General features: G+C 39.1%; 1 protein-coding gene across 6 annotated transcripts; it reads right to left on the minus strand.

The window, feature by feature from the left end:
• Positions 1–517: 517 nt before the first annotated feature.
• On the minus strand, positions 518–27,359 carry LOC143850942 (putative apyrase 7). Of its 6 annotated transcripts, none has more exons than XR_013236124.1 (5): positions 27,184–27,353; positions 15,029–17,161; positions 2,656–2,985; positions 1,733–1,910; positions 518–1,579 (listed from the first exon to the last, which is right to left on the minus strand). XR_013236124.1 is itself a non-coding variant. In XM_077360235.1 (4 exons), exons 2-3 carry the CDS (start codon positions 16,962–16,964, stop codon positions 2,684–2,686), a joined length of 2,238 nt encoding a protein of 745 aa, XP_077216350.1. In that variant the 5' UTR covers positions 16,965–16,981; positions 27,184–27,353; the 3' UTR covers positions 1,694–1,910; positions 2,656–2,683. The 6 variants fall into 6 exon arrangements, 3 of the variants coding, with proteins under 3 accessions (XP_077216350.1, XP_077216349.1, XP_077216352.1); XR_013236123.1 differs by having other exon boundaries at positions 518–1,595; XR_013236122.1 differs by having other exon boundaries at positions 518–1,636.
• Positions 27,360–27,554: the final 195 nt, after the last annotated feature.

The following is a 27,554-nucleotide window of genomic DNA, read 5'->3' on the forward strand; positions in this document are numbered from 1 at the left end:
CAAACAGACAGGAAGACATAGTAACACGTGTCAGAAACTCATTGTGCCTAACACATAATACTCTTTGAGGACTCCCAGGCAATTTTTTTTTGAGGGGTTGGTAATTTCTAGGTAGGATAGAGAAGGACTTTGCAACCATCGATTTTATTTATTTTTGAAAGACATGATCCTGACCGTCCATGTATTTAATTGGCATTCACATTGGCCGTACCCCAAAATTCCAGTGGCCCAATGGGTGCACCCAGTGTTAGCTGACTTCTCCAACATCTATTGTTAGTAAGGAAATGATATTTCCATCCCCTTTTGTTTGTATTTCAATATATGATTGAACTGTTGAATAAATTAATTTTAAATACAACAGAACAGAGAATTAAGGGAAAAAAAGATAAATATCCAACGGCTGTGATGAAGCCAAATAAATTCGAGTTCTTTCAACATAAAAAAGAAAGCATCCCCATTTCCTTGTGCAAACATTATATTTGTAAGAGAGAGAGAGAGAGAGATGTAACAAAGGATAGTAACAGTTGGATCGATGCAATTGCTTCTGCTGACTATATACTGCATATTTGCAGACCACTGATTGGATGGCTAAGATTGCCTAATCACCGTGATTTTGGGGAATGAAACATCTAAGTGGTGGCCCACCACATCAACGGTCCAGATCACCATATGCTTAACATATCTACAGTGGAGATGGCAGGAAGGGCGGGCCATGATACAAACTATATCCTGCAAGCTGATTTGGAAATTCCCAAATATTTTTCTGTGGGGTCCAACACAGGGTGCACACTGTACCCTACTGTATTGTAGCAAGATGATTTTTCAATTTTTCAATCTAACACATTATCAGAGAATAAAGAGGCAAAATTTTCAATCTAACATTAACAGAAAGAAAGAACGAGAAATAAAATTTCGGTGGAAAATATTTTCAATCTAACACATGAGCAGAAAGAATGAATGAAAAAGAATTCTGGGTTTGAAGTAAATGATTTTCCAATCTAACATATGCTCAGAATAAAGACGAAAATTTTTTCAATCTAACATTAACAGAGACTTGAGTAGAGAGAATTGTGTGTTTGAAGCAAGGTTTTAAATTTCGGTTTCGGGGTGAAATTTCAGCCGAAATCATGTAAAATTGTTTGGTATTTTTAAAATTTCCATGGAAATGTCTAAATTTTTTGTGGAAATTTCGACAATTGCGATGGTAAACTTTAAATTTTCGGTGGAAAATATTTTCAATCTAACACATGAGCAAAAAGAATGAATGAGAAAGATTTCTGCGTTTGAAGTAGATGATATTTCAATCTAACACATTAATAAAGAAGAAATTTTTTCAGTCTAACACATTAACAGAGAATGAATGAGAAAGATTTCTGGGTTTGAAGTATAAATGATTTTTCAATCTAACACATTATCAGAATATAGAAGAAAAATTTGCCAACACTGATTCTGCGGAAATGTCTGGCTCGGACCTCTCACTCATCGGTCATCATAATAGCCATTAGCAAAGAATGTAATGTTAAAGCTCTGCTTTCTCTGTAACAGATTCCTGTCACCCTTGACCTCATGATCATTAGTCCTGAAGAAGAAATTTTCTGTAGTGATCATGCGCTCAACAGTATCAGGTGGGTAAGTTCTGTTAATGTAAAATGCAAAGAGATTATTGCATGGCGGCATGAGAATTTCTATCTAATGAAACAATAATAAAATAATTGAACCGAATGAATATTACTGATTACGGTAACAGACGAACAGGAGAGGCATTCTGTTTAAGCTCTCCCAAGCAGCATGTTTGGAAACAAAATTGAAAGCACTGGGAGCTCGCAAAGCCAACGAGAAATGGAGAGATGCCTCTGGTCTTGTTGGTGGATGTTTCATTCGGCGGATCCCATTCCACTGCACTCTCAAACCTGACAAAGGAGGTTCACTAATAAAAGATATGATTGATGAGAGTTTCAGGCTAAAAAAACATAAGAAATGGCAAGCAAGATCAAATGATTCTTTAGAATTGATTCAATGCTAACAGCTGAACAATTAGCTCTTTTGAGCTATGTCACAAATATCGTTCTCGGGAATTTCTCAGCAAGGGAAAATCTCGGGATATATTAAAAAGTTTTATTTTGTTAGGGTTTATATCGGGAAAAAAATAAAAATAAAATTATTTAGGATACATATAAATATATGAAATTTAAGGGAAAATATTTAAAAAAATATATCGTAAAAAGTTGGGGATAATATCGTGATACTTTATTAAAAAAATGAAAATATCACTACATTTTTAAAATCTTGGGATTATTTCGGGATTTTGTCGTTTTATCAAAATGTCGCGATAAAAACACGATATTTTGAAAATATCGGAGATATTTGTGACATTTTGAGTTCTCACTTCTCATCCAAAGGCAAGACATGAGCTGATTCCATATGTGAAGGGGGCCTTAATAGATTAAAAGCAGAAAGCAAAAATCTAGTATGAATGCAAAGATGAATTGCATTATTGGAAGCGAACTAATTCTTAATCAATCTACAAAAGTATAATACATAAAGAATGATTTAATTCTAACAGATACTGCAAAATGTTCTTAGGGATGAAGAATTACAATGCATAGCTTTGCATTCTCTCATTTATACAATTTGCAACTAAAGAAAAAGGCATACAAGTGATTTTCTTCAGTATGCACATAAGCTAAACCTTCACCATGTGAGCATCAGCAAGTGATGAACTGAGGTCTTCCCTCGACTGCGATCTCCGACTCTGAAGCCGCATTTGACTTCTGTTAGGAGTCCAGAAGGATCCTGCCCCATTGTCAAATTGCTTCTGTCCCAAACTACCTGATGAATAACTATGTGAAACGAACCCGCCTGAAGGGTGCAAGGAAGACTCCATGAGCTGAATGCTGCTGCCCCCAAATCCATGTCCAATACCAAACGGTCGCTCCCCAGAGCCAGCAACTGTGGGACTCAGTGGTGTCTTCACTCTTCCATCGCCTGAAATGCCACAAACACAAATGGGTCATTTAAAATTCCAAAGTCAATACCAAATAACTTGTGCTCACAGGGTAAAGAATAGTCAGAGGCAGAAACAGAAGAAATTTAACCAGCCAATGAAAAAGCAAAATGTGGACAAACAAAAGAAAGAAAAAGAAAATAAGGGATTTTTCACAAAATCCAATTATGGGGAGAAAAGATAATAAAGCATGGGCATATGATGGAAAAGCCTCATACTGGCTTAAGAAGGTTAGATATAAAACATGGATATCTGATTGAAATGGAGATGACTAATTTCCTTCTCTCGCAAAAGTTTCTTTTGAACTTTTTTTATGTCTTCTTAAATTTGGGCACCCCATTTCTTAAATTTAGTCGTAGGTTTTGCAACAACTTTTCACTTTATTAAAGCTTTTTTTCTTTTTTTTTGCTTTCCTCGTTTCTACTTTTCCTTAAATTCGAGAGTCTCTACTTTTAATTTAGACATAGGTGTGCAACTAATCTTTTTACTAAGGTTTTTTAATTCCTCATTTTTTGTAAAATTTCGTAGCTCAACAGATAGTCCCTTGTTTTCTCTTTCCCCTAAAGTATTTGTTTAGTGTCAGTTTTGTTTCATTTACACCTATTGGATATCTATGTGTGTTTCTATGTATGTATGCCATAAGGGCATAGTAGTCTTTTCCTCTTTCTCATCTTATATAGACTTACTTGAGTGAAGGGGAGAGACCCTAACTTATTCTATTCTCTCATTTTGGTTCTTCTCCAACATGGTATCAAAGCCTTAGGGTTTTTGTGCCCTAGGGACCAAATTGGAGATTCTTCTTCTTCTTCTTCTTCTCCACCCAACCCTATGACCTAAACCCATTTCTCATTCTTCTTCTTCTTCTTCCCTCTTCTTCTCTCTTTTTTTTTCCTTTCGTCTTCTTCTTCTTCTTCTTCTTCTCATTCTCCTTCCCCCCCTCGCCCCCCCCCCCCCCTGCATCCCACAGCTGCCCCTTCTTCTTCCTCTCGCCCCCCCTGGTTGCCCCTCCGCACCCCACTGCTGCCTCTTCTTCTTCCTCTTGCCCCCCCCTACGCACCCCCCTGGTTGCCCCCTCTCTCTTTCTTCTTCTTCTTCTACCTCCTCCACTCCCTCTTTTCTCTAAACCCTAAACCATATTCATTACCTTATCTAACTCTAACCCCATACCCCTCCAACACTCAATCCCTCTCTTTCCCTCCTTATCTATGACCTAAATCCCCACCTTCTTTCTATCCCTCGTCTTCGCGGCTCCGCATGACTCTGTATTGGCCCGAGCCTTTTTCCTCTTTGATGCTACATGTGGCTTGTCTTTCTATGCCTCTTCTCATTCTCTTTTGTCGTCAGAGCCGCGCTCGTCTGATGGAGTCGCCCTTGTGACTTCTCTTTGTCTCTTCTATTTCATCTCCTTTCGAGCCGTCGCGAGCATTTTCTCTTCCGACGGATCCATCGAATACTTCGGATCCTCCCATGGCTTCTTCTCCTTTGAGCTATCATCCCACAGTGTACTCTCGCTCTGTTAAGCAGTCCTTTCCCCAGATGACTTCGGAGCGCCTTGACGGCTCCAATTATCTTAGCTGGAGGAGGGCTATTGAGACCTATCTCGCTCGCGACAGAGTGTCTCTCATTGAGCGGGGTCCTCCACCCTCCTCAGATCCATCCTATGACCGGTGAAGTCAGGATGATGCGATGGTTCGCACGTTACTGTGGCAGAGCATGGCTTCTCATATTTCTAGGCCGATGATGGACTTGGCGATTGCCAAGGACATTTGGGAGCATGCTGCTCTCATGTTCTCTGGGGTTGATAACCTCACTCGCATCTGTGCGACCTACTCTAAGTGGATTCGTCTTGAACGTCGCGATCTATCCCTCTCCGACCATTATAGCCAGTTTATCTCTCTATGCCAGCAGCTCGATGTATTTATGCCCCTCACTTCAGATCTAACGGTTCGAGCTCGTCAGCGGGATCAACTTAGGGCTATACACTACCTTGAGTCATTGGGCCCGGACTTCTTACCATTCCGTCAGCAGATGATTGGCTCAGGGGCCATCCCCTCTCTCCCAGAGATTTACTCCCGTGCTCAGCAGTGTGCCTCGGGAGGCTCCTCCACTATGCTTCATTCAGAGGGTTCCGCTCTTGCTTCTTATGATACTGGGACTTCTTCTAGTCGTGGCACTGGCTCCTTCGGCCGTGCTCGCGGCTCCTTTGGCCGTGTTTGTGGTCGTGTGATGGGTGGTGGCCGTGGTACAGGTGGTCATGGTAGGCCATATCGCACTCACTGTCAAAGGATGGTCACCGTGTTGATACTTGCTTCGTGCTTCATCCAGAGCTTCGTCATTCCCACGTTGCCCACCTCTCTGCAGCGTCCCCTACTGATGGCACATTCCAGTCTTCTGCTTCAGATCTTCCACACGAGCCTTTTGAGTTCACCAGAGCTGATTATGAGGAGCTTCAGCGTCTCTGCCTTAACAGCCACCCTCCATCCGCCGGGATTGCCCAGTCAGGTAGTGCACCTGCTTCCCTTCTCACAAGCTCCAGCTCCTGGATCATTGATTCTGGGGCATCCAACCATGTGACGGGTCACTCTCAATCCCTTACATCATTTCAGTCATTTCCTTCTCATCCATCTCTTCAGCACCTCAGACAGACCTCTATTGTCTCCTCTAGCCTTCAGTCATTTCAGTGCGAGTTGTGTGAACTCGGGAAACACCATCGTGTGTCATTCCCTTCTAGGCCTGATAGTAGAGTTTTGAGACCTTTTGAGTTGGTTCATTCCGATGTATGGGGTCCCTCGAGGACCAAGTCATTTTTTGAATATACATACTTTATTGTCTTTGTGGATGATTTTAGTCGAATAACATGGGTTTACTTACTTAAAAATCGTTCTGAAGTGTTTACTGCTTTCCGCACCTTTTATGCTGAAATTACTACTCAATATGATTGTCCCCTTAAGTGTTTACGCACAGATAATGCTAGAGAGTATTTTTCCTCTTCGAGTGGGTTTCAGGACTTCTTAGCCACTCATGGCATTCTACACCAATTCTCATGTGCATACACCTCTCAGCAAAATGGTGTTGCTGAGAGGAAGTTGCGCTACGTTCTGGACATGACACGTACTCTTCTTGTTCAGATGCATGTTCCTAAGGTATATTGGAGTAATGTCATTGTTACGCCATGCTTCCTCGCAAACCGTCTTCCTTCGTCAGCCTTATGCAATCAATCCCCATTTTTGGTTCTTCACCCTCACGGTAAACCATTTCCTCTTACCCCTCGCGTGTTTGGTTGTGTGTGTTTTGTCCACAAGCTGGGCCCAGGTGTGGACAAACTAGACCCCCGGGCTGAACGGTGTGTATTTCTGAGTTACTCCCGCACCTAGAAAGGATATAGGTGTTACAGTCCTAGCCTTCGTCGGTGCTTTGTTTCTGCCGATGTTACCTTCTTCGAGTTTGTTCCTTATTTTGCGAGTCCACCTCCTCCACATGTCCCTTCGGTTCCTCTTCCTCTCCCAGTGCTTCCCGATGTGGTACCCTCTCTTCCTGCCCCCAGGCAGGCTCTTCCGTCTCCACCTCCTCCTCAGGTTCCCGGCCCCGTTAGGATCTACCAGCGCAGATCCCGTCCTCCGCTGTCTCCAGCTCTGCCTGCGCCAATCTTGTCCCAACCAGAGATCACAGCACCTACTTCACAGGTATTGCCGCCTTCTGGCCTTCCACTAGATTCTCCCATTGCATCTCGTACACGCTCACGTACTACTGCTCACCCTCTATCGTCTTATGTCTCTTATGACCGTTTCTCACCTGCATTTCGTGGCTTTGTAGCTTCGTTGTCTCCTGTCTCCTTGCCTAAGTCTTTGCAGGAAGCACTGGCACACCTTGGTTGGTGAGCTGCTATGGACAATGGGATGAGCGCCCTTCAGGCGAATCAGACTTGGGCTCTTGTTCCCCCTCCTCCTGGAGTTCAACCAGTTGGATGCCGATGGATCTATGCCATCAAATACCTTCCTGACGGCACAGTTGAGCGCCTCAAAGCGCGCTTGGTTGCTAAAGGATACACTCAGACTTATGGGATTGATTACACTGACACATTTTCCCATGTTGCCAAAATATCCTCTATGCATGTCCTTATCTCATTGGCAGTCAACTATGGGTGGCCTCTTCACCAACTTGATGTCAAAAATGCTTTTCTCCATGGCACTTTGGTTGAGGAGGTGTATATGGAGCAACCTCCAGGGTATGTTGCTCAGGGGGAGTTGACCACCTCTGTCTGCCGTCTTCACAAGTCCCTATATGGCCTCAAACAATCCCCTCGTGCTTGGTTTGGCAAGTTCAATGATTCTCTCATAGAATATGGTATGAAGCAATGTGAGGTGGACCACTCTGTCTTTAACCTCAAATCTGATGCTGGATATGTCATTCTCATAGTCTATGTAGATGACATTATCATTACACGGAGTGACTCTTGTGGCATTCAACTATTGAAGAGTTTTCTTCAGAAGCAGTTCTCTACGAATGATCTTGGTCGTCTTCGATACTTCTTAGGGATCATTTTGGTTCTTCTCCAACAACACCCAATTCAGATAAATTAGATCCTCATGCAATCAAATATGTTTTTCTAGGATACTCTCGTACTTAGAAATGATGTCATTTTTATAATCTTGTGACAAACAAAAAACTATGCTCATGAAGATTTGACATTCTTTGAGGATAGTCCTTATTAGTTATTTCTATCATTTCGACAATCACATAGCCAAAATAGTATCTTTGATGTCTCATTCACCTCCACCGATTGTGGTCCTCTGTCAGAAACTCAGAACCTATTGCTTCTTCACCCCACGACTTCAAGAACTTACATGTTGTTCCAAAGAAGACACTACATATCTATATGCGAAGGGAACTCAGATATTTGACTCAAACCATCTCTCCATCATCTTCTGCATCTAAGCATCCAGAGGTCGATTCCAGTTCCCCAATTAATTATGTTTACTTTGATTCCTCGTCTCCTTCGTATAATGTTTTTATGTCTCATAATGGAAGAAGGCAATGGATGATGAGATGTGTGTACTAAAATAAAATCATGCATGGGAGCCATCTGAATTACCTGCAGCGAAATGTGTCATTAGATGTTGATTAGTTTATAAAGTGATGTATTTAGCAATGGTACAGTTGAGAGACTGAAGGCAAAATTGCTTGGCATTGACTAATCGGAAACATATCTTGAAGAAAAACGATGCTTAAGATTGAAAAGTTATTTAGATGTGGACTGAGAAGGATCGCCTTCAGACCGGCGTTTAACAATAAGATAGTTTACGTTTGTTGGAGGTAAACAGAACGCGGTTGCACAATCTAGGGCAGTTGTGGAGTATCGTGCAATGGCTCACGCAACTTGCAAGTTAATGTGGTTGAAGAAACTTATGAAAGAATTGGGTTTTGAGGTTGGCAAGCCTATGGAGATTCTATGTAATAATCAAGCAAATACTTACATTGCTAGTAACCATTGTTCAATGAGAGGACGAAACCTTTGAGATGGGTTGTCATTTTTTTCATGACAGGTTTACTAGCAAATTAATATCCACTCCATGTGTGAGGTCAAAAAGACGAATTGGCATACATTTTCACAATGACACTTGCTAGTTGCAGTTTGGTAGCATTTGTTCCAATATGAGCATGGATGATATATATACTCCAGCTTGAGGGGAAGCATTTAAGAGTTGAGTTAGCATAGGTAGATTTATCGTTGTGTGCACTTTATGTAATAATGAATTTTCCTTTATATATAAGCATATGCCATGTGGGATAGGCTTTCGAACTCCTCCCTACTTCTCCTCCCCCTCCTCCTCCTCCTCCTCATTAATTTACAAGATTCATAACTCATCCTCATTAATTTTGTTCACATATACAATAACTAGTCCAATACACAAACACAGGTGGAAGAGTTGGGTCAACTTCTCGATTTCCCTGTCATGATTCAAAGATGGGGAATGTAAACCCCCCCCCCCCCCCCCCACCACCCACAAAAAAAAAAAAAACACTCCTTTTCAATTTTTCACACACAACATTTCATGGCATGAAAAGCTAGATAAAATTGCAGCACATAAGCCATATTAAGCAATACAGCCATAAGTAATAGTCAATTCACTTGCAATTTATTCTCAAGTTTATTAAGGCCTAACTATGAAAATCTTATGTACAAAAATTCGAATGCGATATAAATCCTCGCAAAGTTACAGAAACTGATAAAAATTCATAGGCTCTTCTCAGTTATGTCATTGAATTTGGAAAAATGTGAAATATTTGCATTTTATTCACAAATTTTCTTTAAAAATTTCTCTACGAAAACTTTGCGAACAATTGAGAAATTCGCTTATCTTTAAAAAAATTGCAAATTTTTTGTATTAACTGCAAATTATACGAATAATTTGCATTTAATTATAATTTCTTTTGCTAATTTTAAAAATATTTAAAAGAAAGATGACGAAAGCTAAAACAATGGCATGTCTGAGCTCTTAAACTTTGATGTAAATTTTTACCTTTCAAAAAAAAAAAAAAAAAGCTAAAACAATGGCAATGTAATGATTTAATTAACTATGAAAGCTTTTCTGAATTTTCCCCGATCATTTCGCAAACTTTCCCATAATGTTCGAAAATTTGCCTCATTGAATTACTTCGAATACAAACATGTTGACTATGCTTCTCAAACAATGATAGCAAATAAATAAATGTGAACACCAGGTTTTAATGTAGATCCTTAATATGAAAACTAGTATCTTTGACATGCATGTAACTCCTATCAATTTAAAATCCAAACTTAAATTATTCAAGTTGAGCATTTAATTGTAATACAACAACAAAGGTCTTAGCGCGCCCTATACTCTTGCAGTGATAAGCTTTGGCAGTGACTTCATATCAATGACCAGTTTCTCCAAAAAAATTTGACCACGTGGATAAGACCTAAATAAGATCTATGTCAGAGGTGTGGATGGCTAAAGTTTCTGGTGTCCAAAAGTTGAAAGTCCTAAAAGCACAATATCATGTGGATTTCTTCTAATATATGTAATTAGACTCGAATAGAACAACCAACATATGCATTGGCCTCATGGCATTTTGATGGTATAATAGTCTTCAAGGCAATAGATTAGCTGGTATTTTTTAAGGTTTAAAAGTCTTTGGTTGTTAGTTATGTGACTATGTCATGCTGTTTAAGCAAACCGTCAACTTAAACCAATGCTTAGAGGCACATAGATGTGCTACCTCTTAAAGATGGTTCGAAGCCTCGTAACATACACATATTTAGGCAATACTAGGTTTAGGATTCAACCAAGCCAAAATCTGAATCTCAATATTCTGTTGGACAACCAATATGTAGTGGGCTTTAGTCACTTTAAAATAACACATCAAAACACAGGTAGTCCTTGTTTAGTCTTACTTTCATAATCAGCATAGATAGAGACAGACCTATGATTCAACACTAAAGAGATCTTATTCTCATTAAGTCATTAACCTGAATAGGGAAACCAATCAATCTAAGGTCTAAGGTAAACCCTAGAGATCAAAGCAAACCCTCAAAGGGGATGCAAGTGAGTGTAAAGAAAACTCATAAAGGAAGTGACTAATAGCTTCTTAGAGAACTGGTTTTAGACCCCACAAAAAGATGCCAATCAGGCTAACCCTAGTATTGCCTTCATTTTTTTTCTTTTCCTTTTAATGAAATCAACTTTCAAAAAAAGAGATGTCAATCTGTAACAACCCGATTTTTTACTGCATGGATCGCTACGGGCAACAAAACATATTTATTCCTGTAATTACGCAGCGGAAGGTTAAAGTACATCCTGAATTTACAAAAATCCCAAGTATGACATATTTAAAACCTGAGGAGATTGACTAGATTCATCATTTCTGTATTTCCTCAACTGGCTTTCACACTTCTCATAACTAAGGTTCCTCATTGACAAATACTCCAGCATCCAAATTTTCAAATCCTGGCGGGAAAAAGTGGGTTAGGAGAGCAGGTATATAGAAGCTTCGACAAGTGACTGAAATCAATAATAAGAGACAGTTCTATAAAAATATGCAGTATTTTGTCTAGAACATAATGAGTCAAAACTAATACTAACAATATTTTTGGTAGAAACAATCAAACCAGATAGTGGAAAAACAAACCAATTAAAAGCCAATAGTCAGTTTTCATTTCCGAAGTTTCCTGTAACGATCAGCCTCCTCCACATATTGTCCGCTTTGGCCTTGGCCCGCTTCCGCTTTTGGGTAAGTCGACGGCTCAGAGGTACAAACACGTCACACGAGAGACATACTGTCGCACATTTACTTCTTCCATTTCTTTCTTTTCTCATTTTCGTTCAAACTTTTCGTGCATATGAAATCCAACATTTCGTTTCATTTTCAAGAACATTTCATCTTTTTGAATCAAACATGATTTTACCAAAATCAAACAGCAAAACAGATAAGAAATATCAAAACAACATACAATCATATCCCCATCACTTTCATTGAGAAAAGATACAAGTCGAGTCTAGCTATCACCTGCCTTATCAAACCTGAGAAGTGGAAAATTGAAGATGCTTGACCTTGAAGATGACAACGATCATGTGAATAGTTTTTATGCATAATAACTGTTATTTTTATCGAGTATTACATTCTACCCCCCTTAAAAGAATTTCGTCCCCGAAATTCCTCTCTCCATACTCTCAGGAGAAAATGGTTCTACCCTAATCGTAACAACAAGCAATGGTTACATTCTGCATATGTAAAACGAACACACGGAGGATTAGATATATTTCAAGCTCGATTTATTGTCTATGTTTCATCTATCTAACCCCTTTCCTAAGACATCCCAAGACTCATGCAACCAGGTTCCTCACAGACTAAATCTGGTGGCTCTGATATTGTATGGTTCTAGACTGCAGCCATCCTGGTTTTATTTTTCCGCAGAAGAAGCCTCTACACAGAGAAGGTGAGGATCTACACAAATAGCCAGAGAAATTTTTCTCTCCGCTTCTGGTGTGGGACCAACACACCCTACTAGAGGAGATACAGCTCTGATACCAACTGTAACGACCCGAATTTTTACTGCATGGATCGCTACGGGCAACAAAGCATATTTATTCCTGTAATTACGCAGTGGAAGGTTAAAGTACATCCTGAATTTACAAAACTCCCAAGTATGACATATTTAAAACCTTTTTACATCTGAGGAGATTGACTAGGTTCATCATTTCCGTATTTCCTCAACTGGCTTTCACACTTCTCATAACTAAGGTTCCTCATTGACAAATACTCCAGCATCCAAATTTTCAAATCCTGGTAGGAAAAAGTTGGTTAGGAGAGCAGGTATATAGAAGCTTCGACAAGTGGCTGAAATCAATAATAAGAGACAGTTCTATCAAAATATGCAGTATTTTATCTAGAACATAATAAGTCAAAACTAATACTAACAGTATTTTTTGTAGAAACAATCAAACCAGATAGTGGAAAAACAAACCAATTAAAAGCCAATAGTTTCCAACAGTTTCCTGTAACGATCAGCCTCCTCCACGTATCGTCCACTTTGGCATTGGCCCGCTTCCGCTTTTGGTTAAGTCGACGGCTCAGAGGTACAAACACGTCACACGAGAGATATACTGTCACACATTTACTTCTTCCATTTCTTTCTTTTCTCATTTTCGTTCAAATTTTTCATGCATATGAAATCCAACATTTCGTTTCATTTTCAAGAACATTTCATCTTTTTTAATCAAACATGATTTTACCAAAATCAAACAGTAAAACAGATAAGAAATATCAAAATAACATATAATCATATCCCCATCACTTTCATTGAGAAAAGATACAAGTCGAGTCTAGCTATCACCTGCCTTATCAAACCTGAGAAGTGGGAAATTGAATATGCTTGACCTTGAAGATGACAACGATCATGTGAATAGTTTTTATGCATAATAACTGTTATTTTTACCGGGTATTACACAATCAGACTCGCAACAAAAATTTGAGTTTGGCCACCATAAAGAGGAAGATGAGAGAGTAATAAGACTCACATTGCAAATGCAAATCAGATAAAAGTAAGGAAAATAGTTTTTGTTCGCAGGTTCAACCCTTGGCTCAATAAATCTAGACTATACCAGTCAAACGGATCAATCCTACTCAATCTAGTATTCTAATGGGTCAAATTGGACTCGAACTGATAGATCTTGATCTATGAAACCGAAATCATTGTTTAAAGACGCTCGAGCCAATCAAGCCAAGCCGCAACACACATTGCCAACAAGCCATTTTCCCATTAAACAAAGGAAACAGATTGTTATTTTATCAAAGAGAATGTTGCTTCCAAGATCATCTCTGCTACATTCATAAGATGCTCCAGTCAACCTGTTGATATGTTCACCTAGGCTTTCAATATAGTTCCACTCTAAATGATCCAATCCAAGTTAGGAATATACAACATATGTGCTCCAACTTGAGGGGGAATGTTAAAGACATGAGAATAGTATGTGTTTGAGTAGGGCTCACATCGTTGTTAATTTAATTTATTTTTATTTACTTAGTAAAAATTAGGGGTATTCATGTGATTATAGATTAAAGACATTAAAGTCACTTAAGTGATAGCTTAAGTGACTTAATACGTGAGTGGGGCCCATTTTTGTGGGATTTGGGTTTTCCCCCACAAGTCACAACATATCTAAAGAAGTTGTTATAGAGTTTCACCAACCGCACGAAGAGTTTCTCCTCTCATCTCCTCTTTTTGTCTCCTTGCATCACTTCTTGTTCCTCCTCTTCCTTCTTCTCTTCTTCTTCTTCATTCTTGTTTTCCCTTTCTTTGTTCCAATATTACTTAAACTTCTTTTGTGCCAAAGTCGGGCCTTCATTTCCATTCAAAAAAAAGGCAGGCCTTCATTGGTTCTCTCTATTCCCCAAAACCCTCCATATCCCTCTAAATTGTTTTCACCCTTTGAATTTCACTACCATCACTCTTAAGTTATTATAATGCCAACAAAATTAACAAAGACAAGAACCAAACTTGACTAGGTGAACCTGATAAATAGTAAGTTATCTAACTTGCTCCTCTTATATTCTCTTTTCCTTAGTGACTGATCAAGCATGTCAAACCATGCTCAAGGTGCATGCTTGAGTCCATATAGCTTTCTTAGTAGTTTCAAACCCCTCATACTGCTCTATGTACATTTCTTCCTTCACACAACAATGAAGAAAGATATTCTTCACATCCATTTGGAAGTGACTAAATAAAAGTGATGGGTAATGCCAAAAAAATCGAATGGCGGTAGTCTTAGCAACAGGATAGAACATCTCATCACAGTCTAGTCCATGTTGTTGATTATACCCCTTAGCAACTAATCGAGCCTTTTCTCTCTAGCATTCACTGAATATGATGAATATATATGAGTTAAGACCATTTAGATGTCAAATACATGAGATTTCTCAATACTCGTTACTTATATATTATGGTTTTCTGCATTTGAGAAATTCTAATGTCTTCTGAAAAAATAGTTTGAAACTCCCATATGAAATCAGACTAACTGCAAAATGAAGTTAAGATATGAATCAAGGGAACCTCTCTCCCTCCCATCTTTGGATCCACCAATAAGAACATAGAATCGAATTTTGCATAAAAATAAGAAAACAGAAACAAGAAAATTCACTTCTGTATATTTTCCGCAAAAAAGTGGGATTGCACTACAATAGAGCAGTGGAACTTCTGAGCCTGTTCATGTGGTTGCTAATTGATCTACAAAAATAATAAATTTTATAAGACTAAATAAATCAGCTGAGTATATTTCCCAGACTAATGCTAACCAAGGAAGGTCTTGATTCCCAATTAGTGACACACTACACAACTCATGATGAGATTGACAGCTCACTGAAAAGGATGGTTCTAATAATCACAAAAGATATCCAAATTAATGATGCATTGAAATAGCAGTCAGTAACAAAGGTTATCTAAGCAATTCAACAAAGGAAGCAATACTCGCATAAATGTTTTTGCCAACTTGAAAAAGGAGTTACCTGAATTGATGGGACTCCAGCGCTGGAAGCGAAAAGGAAATGGAATATTGAGAACAGAATTAGTGGTTGCACTTTTATGCCTGAAAAGTGGGAGGTATGGCCCATGGAAAAATCTTGGCATCCAATTGCCGATGCATGATATAGCGCAAATTAGAAGTATCAATGACAAAAACAGCAAAGCAACAAGAACTGTCGGGTTTATCTTTTTATAAAGTATTCTATAGCTTTGGAGCTCCAATCTGTTTGACAATGCTTGCCCAGCTTCCAATAAAGCAACCCCCAGTGTCCATGTAATACTCCCAGACCCAATAACCACTTGGTCATCTGTAATGTACAAGCCCTCTCTCAATAAAGAAACAATATATGGAGCTCTAAAGCAATACTGCTCTATAAAAGGCTGTTGAATGACACTATTCTTCGCTACTTCCCAATTTTTCTCGCAAAATTCCTGACCCTTTTGCAATATATCATCTAGTGTAGCTTCAGAGGTCAAGTTGAAAAATTTAAACACGACAAAGAAACCGGATATGGCGTAGAACTTTCCATGTGGCCGAGGCAAATTATTGCTGAGAGCACAAGGTTGGAGTTCACAATCAATTCCAGGACTTAAATGTGACCATTCAGACAAATTAACAGTTATTTTTGCAAGCGCACTGCATTCTTCCCACTGAGGGGCACCAAGCAACTCAATAGCTATTCCAGATCTTCCTTTGCCCGTACTTGTCTCTCCCATCAGAGAGCTTCCATATTGGTTTAAGGAAGCACACTGAGAACATATATATTTCTCTTTGTACCCTGTTTGCAAGCACGGGTGTTTAAGCTCTATTCGGCCACTGTTTAGATCCACTTCAGTAGCTCTAAATTGCCTCTTGAGAAGGTGAACCACAGACTTGTCAAAGGCATCATTCAAGCCATAGCCTGAAAGAGAGTATGCACTGAGATGATGGCTAACTGCTCCAATACTTAGGTTTAAACTAGTTTCATCATGCAAGATTTCCTTAGTTTCAAAAGTAACTTGCAGTGAAGAACCACCCAAGTCAAGTGCACCAAATGTTCCTTTTGCGGGTGATGAGCCCAACACACCCATGTGATAGTTAAGCGCTATCCATCCATAATAAGCTTCCTCCATGCCAGTTATAGTCTTAACCCAGTGCCTCTGACACAAAAATGATGAATTTTTCAAAATGGACCATGCGTTCTCTAAAAGCCATTCTGAGTCAGAACTCGGTAGCCTACGAACCCTAGCCGTAGCATAAAGAAAGAGGGACGTACTCTTATGAGCATGCTTGGGTATTTGCTTCTCTGCCCACTTAAGTAATGGCTTTATCGCAGCCCTCAAGCCAGATACATTGTGTACAAGTTTATGAAAACTGGGCTCTGTCTCCATACGATGATAGGCAAGGCCAGTGCGGGAACTGGACCTTCTTTGAAGACCTTCAGGTAATGAGTTCAACATTATAGGAAGACTCTTACTCCCGCTTTTGTGATCAATAGACCACTCGTAGACATAAACCCGTGTCCCAGTACTTCCGCAATCAAGTACCACATAAAACTGTGATGCTTTAGTACTAAAATGTTTTGAACATACATATATCAGGTAAAAGAACAAGAGAAGGCAAAGAAGACTCACGGCCGTACGCACCCATTTCTTCCCCGCATTTTCTCTTTGTAGGGGACGAGGGGGTTTTGCATGGGACAAATTATCAATTCCATGGTCGGGATTACCTTCTTCTGGGTCGAGTTTGCAGAATGTGGAGAAATCTTGGAGAGAAGTGGAAAGCCGCAAATTGTTTTTTTGTCCTAGACCAGCCCAACCAAACCTGTGATCTGAACCTACCGGGTGCGACAAACCAGATGGTCTACCATCTGGAGAATTTGATGTTGTAATACTACTCACTGCAGCAGAAAGAATTGCAGAAATTCTACTAGATCCCATTTGGCTGCGGTTTTCACCTTCAATACGAAAATTTCAATATCTAATCCTAGAATTTTGATGATAGAATAGATGACAGAATTTGAAATGTCCAATGTTCATCAAATATTCACGGAACCAGTATGAGGACAGTTAATGAATATCTCATTTTTCATTTTAGTGGATACCAACAATGGCGATTGATAAGAGTCATTTGATGCCTGCAGAAAACATTCAATGACAATAAACAATAATTCAAATACCAATACAGGGCTAGATCAGTCCATGCCAAAGTTGATTACAGGTTCCTCATAAATTTGAAACCCACAAAACTTCTTCTTTTTTTTATTTGAAATGGCGAAACCCACAAAACTATAAAATTATCCATGTCCCAAAGTATAGCTGTCAGTTGCATTATTGCATTTTAACCAAAAGTAAAATTCAGATGCTGTAAGAAATAAAAATAAAACAGAAACACCAAGAATAAGGTTTGATATCTATGTTGAACAGACATTAAACACCAGAAAATTATTTCGAAGTTGCACAAACTAGTAATAGTAGTAACATAAAGGCACTTATGTCGTAATTTAGTTTTATGGGGGATACTTATTTTTTCTTCTGATTTACTTAATTAGTCCCACTCAGTCTTCATAATGAAGTTATTTTTGTAATTCAATGATTAATGAATAAGGGAATCCACGCAAGGAGGGAGGCCTTACTCTCCCAATAATTCCCTTTTCTTTTTTCCAAGACATCAAAACACAATGAATTCCTAAGTTCCAAAGAAGACTCAATCGTGTTCTTTCCACTGCTTTTTGTTGCAGATCTACTGGAAGAAGTGAGATAGATGGAGAAAAAGGTAAGAACCGTAAGATCCAGCTACCTTTGATGGTCCACTACACTGTTTCAAAACGTGGATGCAGGTCAAAACACGACCAGCGAAAATCCTAGTCGACTCAGCACAACATGGTCTAGTCCTCGGTTGACGCGGCTGAGCACACGCTCATTACTCAGGAGAGTCAAAGGAGTTTTGATTGATTTTATAGGGCAAAACGCAGACTCGGACAAGAATGTAGCCAATGTAAATGGGAGTCAACTCGGGAGAGTTCACAATAACGCGAGGGTGTTTTGAAACTATGGGTCCATAGCCTATGATAAGCTGCATAGATCACGAGCAGTCAACAGGGCTTAGCTGGATAGTATCAGGCCTCTTTTTTATGGAGGTTTGGACTCGAAGAGAACCTATTATATATATATATATATATATATATATATATATATATATATATATATATATATATATATATATATGATGTCACCAACTCGTGTCAAGACCTATATCCTGTCAAAGGACTTGAATTTCTAATACTTCTGAAGGTAATTTTACCTATTTTTTATATTTGAATAAAAAAACAGACTGTGCTATTCTTTAGATCAGATCAAATATCAAATTAAAAGGGCTGAAATGTCTAGGGTTTATCGTTTCCCTACAAGATTAATGTAGAGAAACTGGCCCTGGATCCTAACGAACTGGATTTCTTGTGATAATTTTGGTGATATATGTTTACTCATCCCAAGAGGGCGAGCCTTGGCGCAACGGTAAGGTTGCTCCATTGTGACATGGTGGTCACGGGTTCAAGTCACAAAAACAGCTTCTCTGCAAAGCAGGGGTAAGGCTGCGTACATCTAGGCCTCCCCAGACCCCGCAATGGCAGGAGCCTCGTGCACTAGGCTGCCCTTTTTTTTATGTTTACCCATCCCACCCTCAAATATTTTTTACTCAAAAAAAAAAACCAATTTACCATAATAATAAAAAACCAATTTATTTCATTGATTTGAATGGGATTTGGATCCTAGAGACATCTGAAAGTTATTTGAAGTTGATCCGAGCTAAGATTAATTTGTAAATTGTAACAGATGAAGGCACTTCACTCGGAACCTCCATGACATGGGGTGACCAGTTCACAGTTTAGGCAGCCAACCAGGCAGATGAGGCCCCCGGTCATATCTCAAGAACATGATGTGGTCCATCTCACAAATGATGCATAGAATACAATGATTCAAGAGATTAGTCATCTAAGGAATACATCTTTATCTATTGTTTCTTTAACTCAATCAGGTGCATTCCCTACACCTACAGCCATTCATGCTTTGCACCTTCTCTCTAGGAGGTGGATTTTGGAGCTACACACACACACACACACAAATCGAAGTGTGGGGGGGGGGGGGGGGGAGTGGTGTGGTGGCAAGGAATCGAAAACTCAATTCGAGGGGTTCGACGAAAGAAACGTTTCCCTCCTCTGTGATTGGATTTCCAGTGATTAAGAAGAAAAGGGGAATGCCACTTCTTCCTTGGGCTCCTTTGCCTTTACACAGATGGAAAGGACTTTTTCAATACATACGCAACACCATGTAGTGGGGATGTTGACACACACTGAATGTGAACAACATGTCAACACGCGCAAAACATGAACAACTCGTGATTGGTCGATGCAGGCAGAACGCAAACGACACTCAAGGTAGACAGACCATTCGATTCAAGCTAAACAACACAAACGAAACACCAGTGTGAGGGACAGTAAGACTCACCTGGGAAGATGAATTCATTGTTTCCTCTTTCTTTTTTTTTGAATGGCTACGAATTTCATTGATAAGAGACCGAGATGGTCGAGGAAAATATAAATAATAATAATAATAATAATAGAACAGAAAAGAGAAAAACATCCCCAATAAGAAATAAAGAGTCAAGGCGGCAAAAAATCAAAGAGCTCCAATCCCTCTTTGGATACGCCATCCCTACCAAGCTTATCAGCTTCTTTATTTATGGTCCTTCTCACATGCCTAAAAGAAATCTCGCGGTTTCTAAGTAAATCATGATCTCATCAAAATAGGCCACAAATCTCTAAGGAATTGTAGATGCTCTCTTGAGCCACCGAATCGCATTAAGGGAGTCGCCCTCCAGCACGACCTTATCCATAACTTCTTGATCCAAAAGCTTGATCCCTTGGAGTACGGCCCGCACTTATGCTTCACTCGCATCAGCCACACCTGGAAATCTGCTATACCTCCTCGTATTGTGGGCTTCATTTGGACTGTATCTCACCGATGTATAAACACGTGTGAGCGGCTGGAGAAGAGGAGGGTTCGATTGGCCAGTTGGTGTATTATGTGTCGTAACAGCGAGGAGACACTGGATCGTGTATTACTTCTATGCCCATATTCTTTTGCTGTTTGGATGACAATTTTTCAATTTTTAGGTATGACATGGGGTTTACATAACAGCATTTCTCATACTCTGATCAATTGGCCTGGGGCTTAACATGGTTGCCTGAAGTTATTGATGTGGGACGCAAGTAGACCCCCGATGTTACGAACCCGAATCGGTTCGTAACGTGATTGATCTTCTTAGAGGGAAGATCAGCTTCTTGATCCACTTCGAGGGAAGGATCAATCCTCCTTTGTGCAAAAAGACACAGTTCTAAGATAATTTCTTCATTCCTTTTCATTAATGATAACATATGCTTATTAAAGCACTTAATGATAAACATAGAAAGATCTAGAAATATCTTATTATAAGAATAGAAATAGCTAATTAGAGACTATCCTAATTTAACCTAACTACTAAATATATCAAGATAAGATCTTATTCACTAAAATATCTAATTAATCTATTCCACTAAGTGGGATCCATCTAGGTACGTATCATTCCATCCCTCTTGGAATCAACCTTGTCCTCAAGGTTGGAAATTAAGCGCTAGCTCGTTGGCGATAGATTTGCGCAGAACCTTTCAAAATTCTTCCATCTTCTTTTTCTTTTCCTTCTCTCTCCCTTTCTTCTCTTCGTCTTGCGATTAGCTACCAAGTGTTGAGGAAGCTCCATTTTCAAATCGATTTGATCGTGGTTTTCATCAAAGCTACATCGTCGTGCTTGTTTGGAACAGTTGGGAACTTGGGATTTTGACACACGACCGGTCGTGAATGAGGATCTTCTTGATGATGTTGGGAAGTTTGAGAGGAATGACGGATTTTCCGACGACGAACACGACGAAACTGAAAATCAAAGACGACTTTCTTTGTGGCTTTTTCAATTTTTTTTCTATCTTCTTTCTTTCTCCATCCTTCTTTTCTCCTCTTTTTATGTTCCTTCTTCTTTTTTTCATCGTGCAAGACTTATCGATCACCATGCCGATTTCGTTCAAGCCTTCCACAAATTGTCGATTCCATTCCTTCAATTCCAAAACGAGTGTTTTGATCTTCTTAAAATCCTCACGCATCGAATCCAAAATCTCTGAAGATATAGTCATGGCGTAGGATCGACCGCTTTGATACCAATTGTTACGAACCCGAATCGGTTCGTAACGTGATTGATCTTCTTAGAGGGAAGATCAGCCTCTTGATCCACTTCGAGGGAAGGATCAATCCTCCTTTGTGCAAAAAGATACAATTCTAAGATAATTTCTTCATTCCTTTTCATTAATGATAACATATGCTTATATAAAGCACTTAATGATAAACATAGAAAGATCTAGAAAGATCTTATTATAAGAATAGAAATAGCTAATTAGAGACTATCCTAATCTAACCTAACTACTAGATATATCAAGATATGATCTTATTCACTAAAATATCTAATTAATCTATTCCACTAAGTGGGATCCATCTAGGTACGTATCACCTGATGCCTAAGGGTCCGAGATTTCCAAGACTCGATCCATCAAAGTTGAGTTTTAAGAATCTGGAATCAGGAGGAACCCAAGCCTTGCACTATATTACAATTATTTTCCAAGCAAAAGCGAAAAGCCCTCCAATCATGCCATAACTCAAAAGCGGACACAAATTTGAAGCAAGGCACTATCTTAACCCAAGAGATCAGGAGGGCAACCGCTTTGGAAAAGAGATAACCACAGTTTTTTGCATGCCCTTTAAAAACCCGAGCATTTCTTTCTTTCCATAAAACCCAAATTGTACTTAGAAAGGCTACATACCATAAAATCTTTCCCTTTTTCCTCCAAGGGACCAAAGACCAACCCTCCAAAAGGTCAACAAGTTTGGCAGGAAAGACATGGGATATGCCAAATATTTCCAACAGTCTGCCCCACATACCTCTTGCGATTTTACAATGCATAAGTGGTCGATCGTCTCTCCGTCCTCAATGCACATCGAACAATGACCTATGATCAACATTTCCCGCTTGGCAAGAAATTGACCGTTTGAATTCTGTCTTGAAGGGCAGCCCAACCGAAGGTACAAACACTAGGCGGGGCCTGCATGACCAAACCTTGGCTACTCTGGAGAGCGAAAGGGTAGGCACAAGGAAGAAATATAATGATTTAACAAAAAATTCACCTGAGGAGTTCCAGATCCAAACCCGCTTATCCAAACCAAATAGGGCTACAACTTTGGTCGGGCAGGTCAGGTTTTCTAGAACCCCACCCTACCCGAGAAATTATCTCGGGTAGGGTCGGGTCGGGTCGGGTCGGGTTGATTTTTCTTTGAGAAAACCCTAGATTCATAAACCCGACCCTACCCAAGATAGTTTCTCGGGTTGGTTCGGTTCGGGTTTTTATTATTTAGCGTAGGATGTTGGCTAATTTCAAAGATTGTAGAAAATGACAAACTTTCATGCAAAATATCTCTTGATTTCATCAAGTGTATATAAATTTATGAAAGTAACTATTTTTTTACATCACAGACATGATCAGCCTAACGAAAACAATTATATCAATATATTAGAAAATAATTCGACATGTTATTCAAGAGATATTTAAGAAAGTCATAGCGTAGGATAAGTCGACTCGGGTTGGGTTTCGGGTTTTTTTTCTTTAAACCCTATCCGACCCAAGATTGAGTCGGGTTTTTCAACCTAAAACCCTACCCAACCCAAGACCCATGTTTTCGAAACCCGACCCGGGTTATTTTCGGGTAGGGTCGGTTTAAGTTGCAGCCCTAAAACCAGATAGGCTGACGTAACAGCCATCAAGAATCTCAAGCAATCTGACCACCAAGCTGAGCTCTTTATCAAATAAATTTCTTCTGAAAGCCGACTTCCAAATTACCTTATTCTCATTACGATCAAAACACTCTGCTATAGAAGCTTCCTGTGAGGCGGCGATAGCAAATAAATCCGGAAACAACTATTTTAAAGGAGAGATGGTACTCCATTTGTCCAGCCAGAACCTGATTCGATCCTCAGAATAAACCTTGAATCTGACACCCGCTTGAAAATTATGTTTGAACCACAAAACGTCCCTCCAAACTTTTACCCCTATGTGTCTATACTTATCCTCAGATTCACAATGGCCAAAAGCAGATCCATGCTTGCTTACAATCACCTTAGCCCAAAGATGAGAAGACTCCTCTCCAATCTCCACAGCAACTTACCCAGAAGAGCCTGATTCACAATCTTTATCTTTTTGACACCCAGACCCCCATACTTTACAGGTTTACAAACATCGTCCCACTTGATAAGAGAGAACCTTTCTTCACATCGGACCTCTCCCCCCCCCCAACCCCCCTCTCTCTCTCTCTCTCCGCGGAACGTTCTTTGAATTTACTCTAGTCAGCCCACAATGCTCATGGGGCATTTAAATAGGGATAAATAATACACAAGGATATTACCCAACACCGCTTGAATCAAAGTAAGGCGACCTCCGCAAGACACTAGATTCCTTTTCCAAGTGTCCAGTCTTTTCTCAAATCTCCCCACAATATTCTCCCATAAAACCTTATTTGGCCTACCCACCAAAGGCAAACCAAGATAAATGGGAGGAAAATAATCCACTTTGCAACCCAAAACTCTTGTTATACCTTGCAAAGACTCTGTGCCAATGTTAATACCAAAAACATGAGATTTGAGAAAGTTTGTTTTTTGACCGGAGATCACTTCATAACATCTCAAGACGGCTTTTAAAATAAGACTACATGTCCATGATGTGACGATTTTATCGCTCAGCGATGCCATTTTGCTGAGGTGTATAGGGGCTGGAGCGCTGATGAACAATTCCCTGACTCTTAATAAATTCCTGAAATCTGGTAGACAAGTACTCTCCCCCTGAATCTGATCTCAAGACCTGAATCTTTCTGAGACAGTCATCTCCTTATATAGCTTTATTAGGGTAACTGTCCCTCAATCCTCATTACCTCACGTTCTCTTGGAGGGAACTTTTTTTTGGTAACTGCTCACGCCAGATTCCCTTATTTGCACGTCCTCCATTCTTTCAGGTATTTATCGTCCACCTTCCCACGATTGGCAACTGTAGTGCCACATCTTTGATAATATCTTAGTAACTCGGTTCCACTTGACCAGTTGGGCTTAAAGATAAGTATAGGTAGGATGAACCTTCTGCTAACTGGCCAACCTTCCAGGTCTCGTTACTTGCATGTTCTTTCCAAGTATCAAACTGGCATATCGTTTCGTTAGGCCTAAACGAATCGCCACTTAATAATTTGGTCTTCTATCACCGATCATACCCACAGATGGGTGCAATGTATATATATATATAGAGAGAGAGAGAGAGAGGAAAGTGTTGGTGAGCTTAAGCTGTTTGGTGAGCTTAAGCGCCCAATCACATTGGGGCCTACTTTGTTAGGATGATCCAAAGCATTCATTTGAAAGGCCCTATCATAGATGGGGTGTGTACCAAAAATTAGCTCCATAGGATCATCCTAACCCATCCATTTGTGGAGGTCAAAATGGACAGACATTATTTGTCCACAAATCTGCCCATTTTTGTCCTCCACAAATGGAGGGGTTAGGATGATCCTATGGAGGTGATTTTTGGTACACACCCTATCTATGATAGGGCCTTGCAAATGAATGGTTTGGATCACCACAGAAAATGTGGGACCCATGTGATTGGGCGCTTTCCTATATATATATATATATATCCTATCTCTGGTACTTATGATCCATTTTCTACTTTAGGAGCTATCATAATTCCTATCAATGAACAAGGAAATTGTTATGAACCCGAATCGGCTCGTAACGTGATTGATCTTCTTAGAGGGAAGATCAGCCTTTTGATCCACTTCGAGGGAAGGATCAATCCTCCTTTGTGCATAAGACACACTTTGTCAAACTAATTTCTTCATTCATTTCATTAACATTAGCATGCGCTTATATAAAGCACTTACAAATAAACATAGAAAATGATAAACGTTGAAAGATCTATAAAGATCTTATGATAATAATAGAAATAGCCAGATAAAGATTATCCTAATCTAAGTAGGTATCCTAATCTAACATAACAACTAAATATATTAAGATATGATCTTATTCACTAAAATATCTAATTAATCTATTCCACTGAGTGGGACCCATCTAGGTACGTATCATTCCACCCGCCTTAGAATCAACCTTGTCCTCAAGGTTGGAAATTAAACTTGAAAAATAAGATGCGTAGGACTTTCTAAAATTCTTTTCTCTTCTTTTTTTTTTCTTGTTCCTTCCCGCTCATTTTCTTCTGCTCTTCGTCTTGCGATTAATTACTATTTTCATCATCAATGGTTGAGGCGACTCCATTTTCAAATCGATATCATTGTGCCGTTCGCCAAGGCTCCTTCGTTGTGATTTCTTTGAATGATTTGGATGTTGGCGCACCGATGGTTGTGGGTGGGAATCTTTACGATCGCATTGGACGGGTTGAGAGGAACGATGGACTCTTCGGCGACGACCTTTCTTTTGTGGATTTTTCACCTTTTCTTTTATTTGATTTCTGTCTGCTTTATTCTTTTCTCCTCTTCCTCTATTTCTCCATTTCTTTTTTATTGTGCAACCCTCCTCAATCGCTACACTGATTTTGTTCACGCCTTCCGCGAACCGACGATGTCCTTCCATTAAATCCAAAACAAGCACTTTGATCTTCTGAAAATATTCACGCATCGAATTCAAAATCTCCGAAGATATAGCCATGGCGTAGGATAGACCGCTTTGATACCGATTGTTACAAACCCGAATCGGTTCGTAACGTGATTGATCTTCTTAGAGGGAAGATCAGCCTTTTGATCCACTTCGAGGGAAGGATCAATCCTCCTTTGTGCACCAAGACACACTTTGTCAAACTAATTTCTTCATTCATTTCATTAACATTAGCATGTGCTTATATAAAGCACTTACAAATAAACATAGAAAATGATAAACATAGAAAGATCTTATGATAATAATAGAAATAGCCAAATAAAGATTATCCTAATCTAAGTAGGTATCCTAATCTAACATAACTACTAAATATATTAAGATATGATCTTATTTACTAAAATATCTAATTAACCTATTCCACTAAGTGGGACCCATCTAGGCACGTATCAGAAATAGCCCACAAGAAACTAGAATATACATATATATAAATATGTGGGGAAGGTCTCAAATCCCTATGCTTACAAAAATAAGGCTATATGTCATTTCTCTAGTACTTATGATCCATTTTCTACTATTAAAAACTGCTAAAATTCCTAGATGTATATGGGGCTATATATCATCTCTCTGGTACTTATGACCATGGTTTTAAATTTCAACCGGATTTCGGTGGAGACCGACACCGAAATCGATAAAAACCGAAACGGTCATTTATTTCGACCGAAATTTCGGTTTTTCCAAAATTTGACCCAAAAATCTTTTTTTTTAATATTAATTTAATATTTCACCGAAATTTAATATTGAATAAAATATTAGTTTAGGGTTTTGTACTAGATTTCGACCGAAATTTCAAAATTTCAGGGTCCGAAACCGGTACCGAAACCAAAATTTTAAACCTTGCTTATGACCCATTTCCTAATATATTCACTATTATAATTCCTATCAATGAACAAGAAAACAGCCCACAAGAAACTGGAATTCTCACGTTTATTAAAATGTGAGGAAGGTCTCAAATTTCTATGCCAACAAAAATAATGGGTTGGAGGATGAATTCAAGAAATTCCTATATCTGATATAAAATCTAATGTTGGTGACTTTCTCCGGCTTTGAATTGAAAATTCAGACTATTATAAAATGCCAAAAAAAAAAAAAAAAAAAAACCACAAAGTAAAAGCCCTTAAAACCTTACATACTAAACAGAAAAAAAACCAATCACATTACATGAAAGAGAATAAAGATGGCATGAATTTCTACCAAATTGGTAAAGTAAGGAGATTTCCTTTTCTGGGTCATTGGATTTGCAAATTAGTGAGATGAATTAGGTTAAAAAATCGGCAGAAAATGAAGAAAAAAAAATCAGGAGAGTTCGTCAAAGGTAAGACAACTTACAGAAAGTTGCGTGCGGAGTGGAGTCAGTTGAAGAGATCGTGAAGCATCCAACAACTCCACTACCTGAAATTTTATGTGGCGTTTTCCTTTTTTGGGATCGGAGAGCCCAAAATTGGCCAGATCGAAATGGGTTACGGTGAAAAGGCTACTGATATTGGCACTACCATATCTTAATAATTGCACAAACCACCTTGTCTTTTCTTATTTAACTGCCTTCCAAGAGCTATTTTGGGAATTGTAATAACTTTTGAAAGCTACTTAATTGATAGGATAAGGTGAGTTTGTGCAATTATCAAAATATGGCAGTGCCAATATCAGTAGCCAACAAAAACATGAAAAATTATCAAAAGAAGCTATGCTTTTAGATTACT

The sequence above is a fragment of the Tasmannia lanceolata genome, unplaced genomic scaffold, assembly GCF_043159265.1.
Source record: "Tasmannia lanceolata isolate RefF3 unplaced genomic scaffold, GAP_Taslan_0.1 ptg000018l, whole genome shotgun sequence".
NCBI lineage: Eukaryota > Viridiplantae > Streptophyta > Magnoliopsida > Canellales > Winteraceae > Tasmannia > Tasmannia lanceolata.

What these genes read in the sequence shown, in the direction of transcription:
- LOC143850942 (XM_077360235.1), bottom strand. Translation starts at nt 16,964, where the DNA reads ATGGGATCTAGTAGAATTTCTGCAATTCTTTCTGCTGCAGTGAGTAGT. An exon ending in CTGGAGTCCCATCAATTCAG is followed by an intron (nt 2,986 to 15,028) that starts GTAACTCCTTTT and finishes GTGGCATTTCAG; the next exon opens with GCGATGGAAGAGTGAAGACA.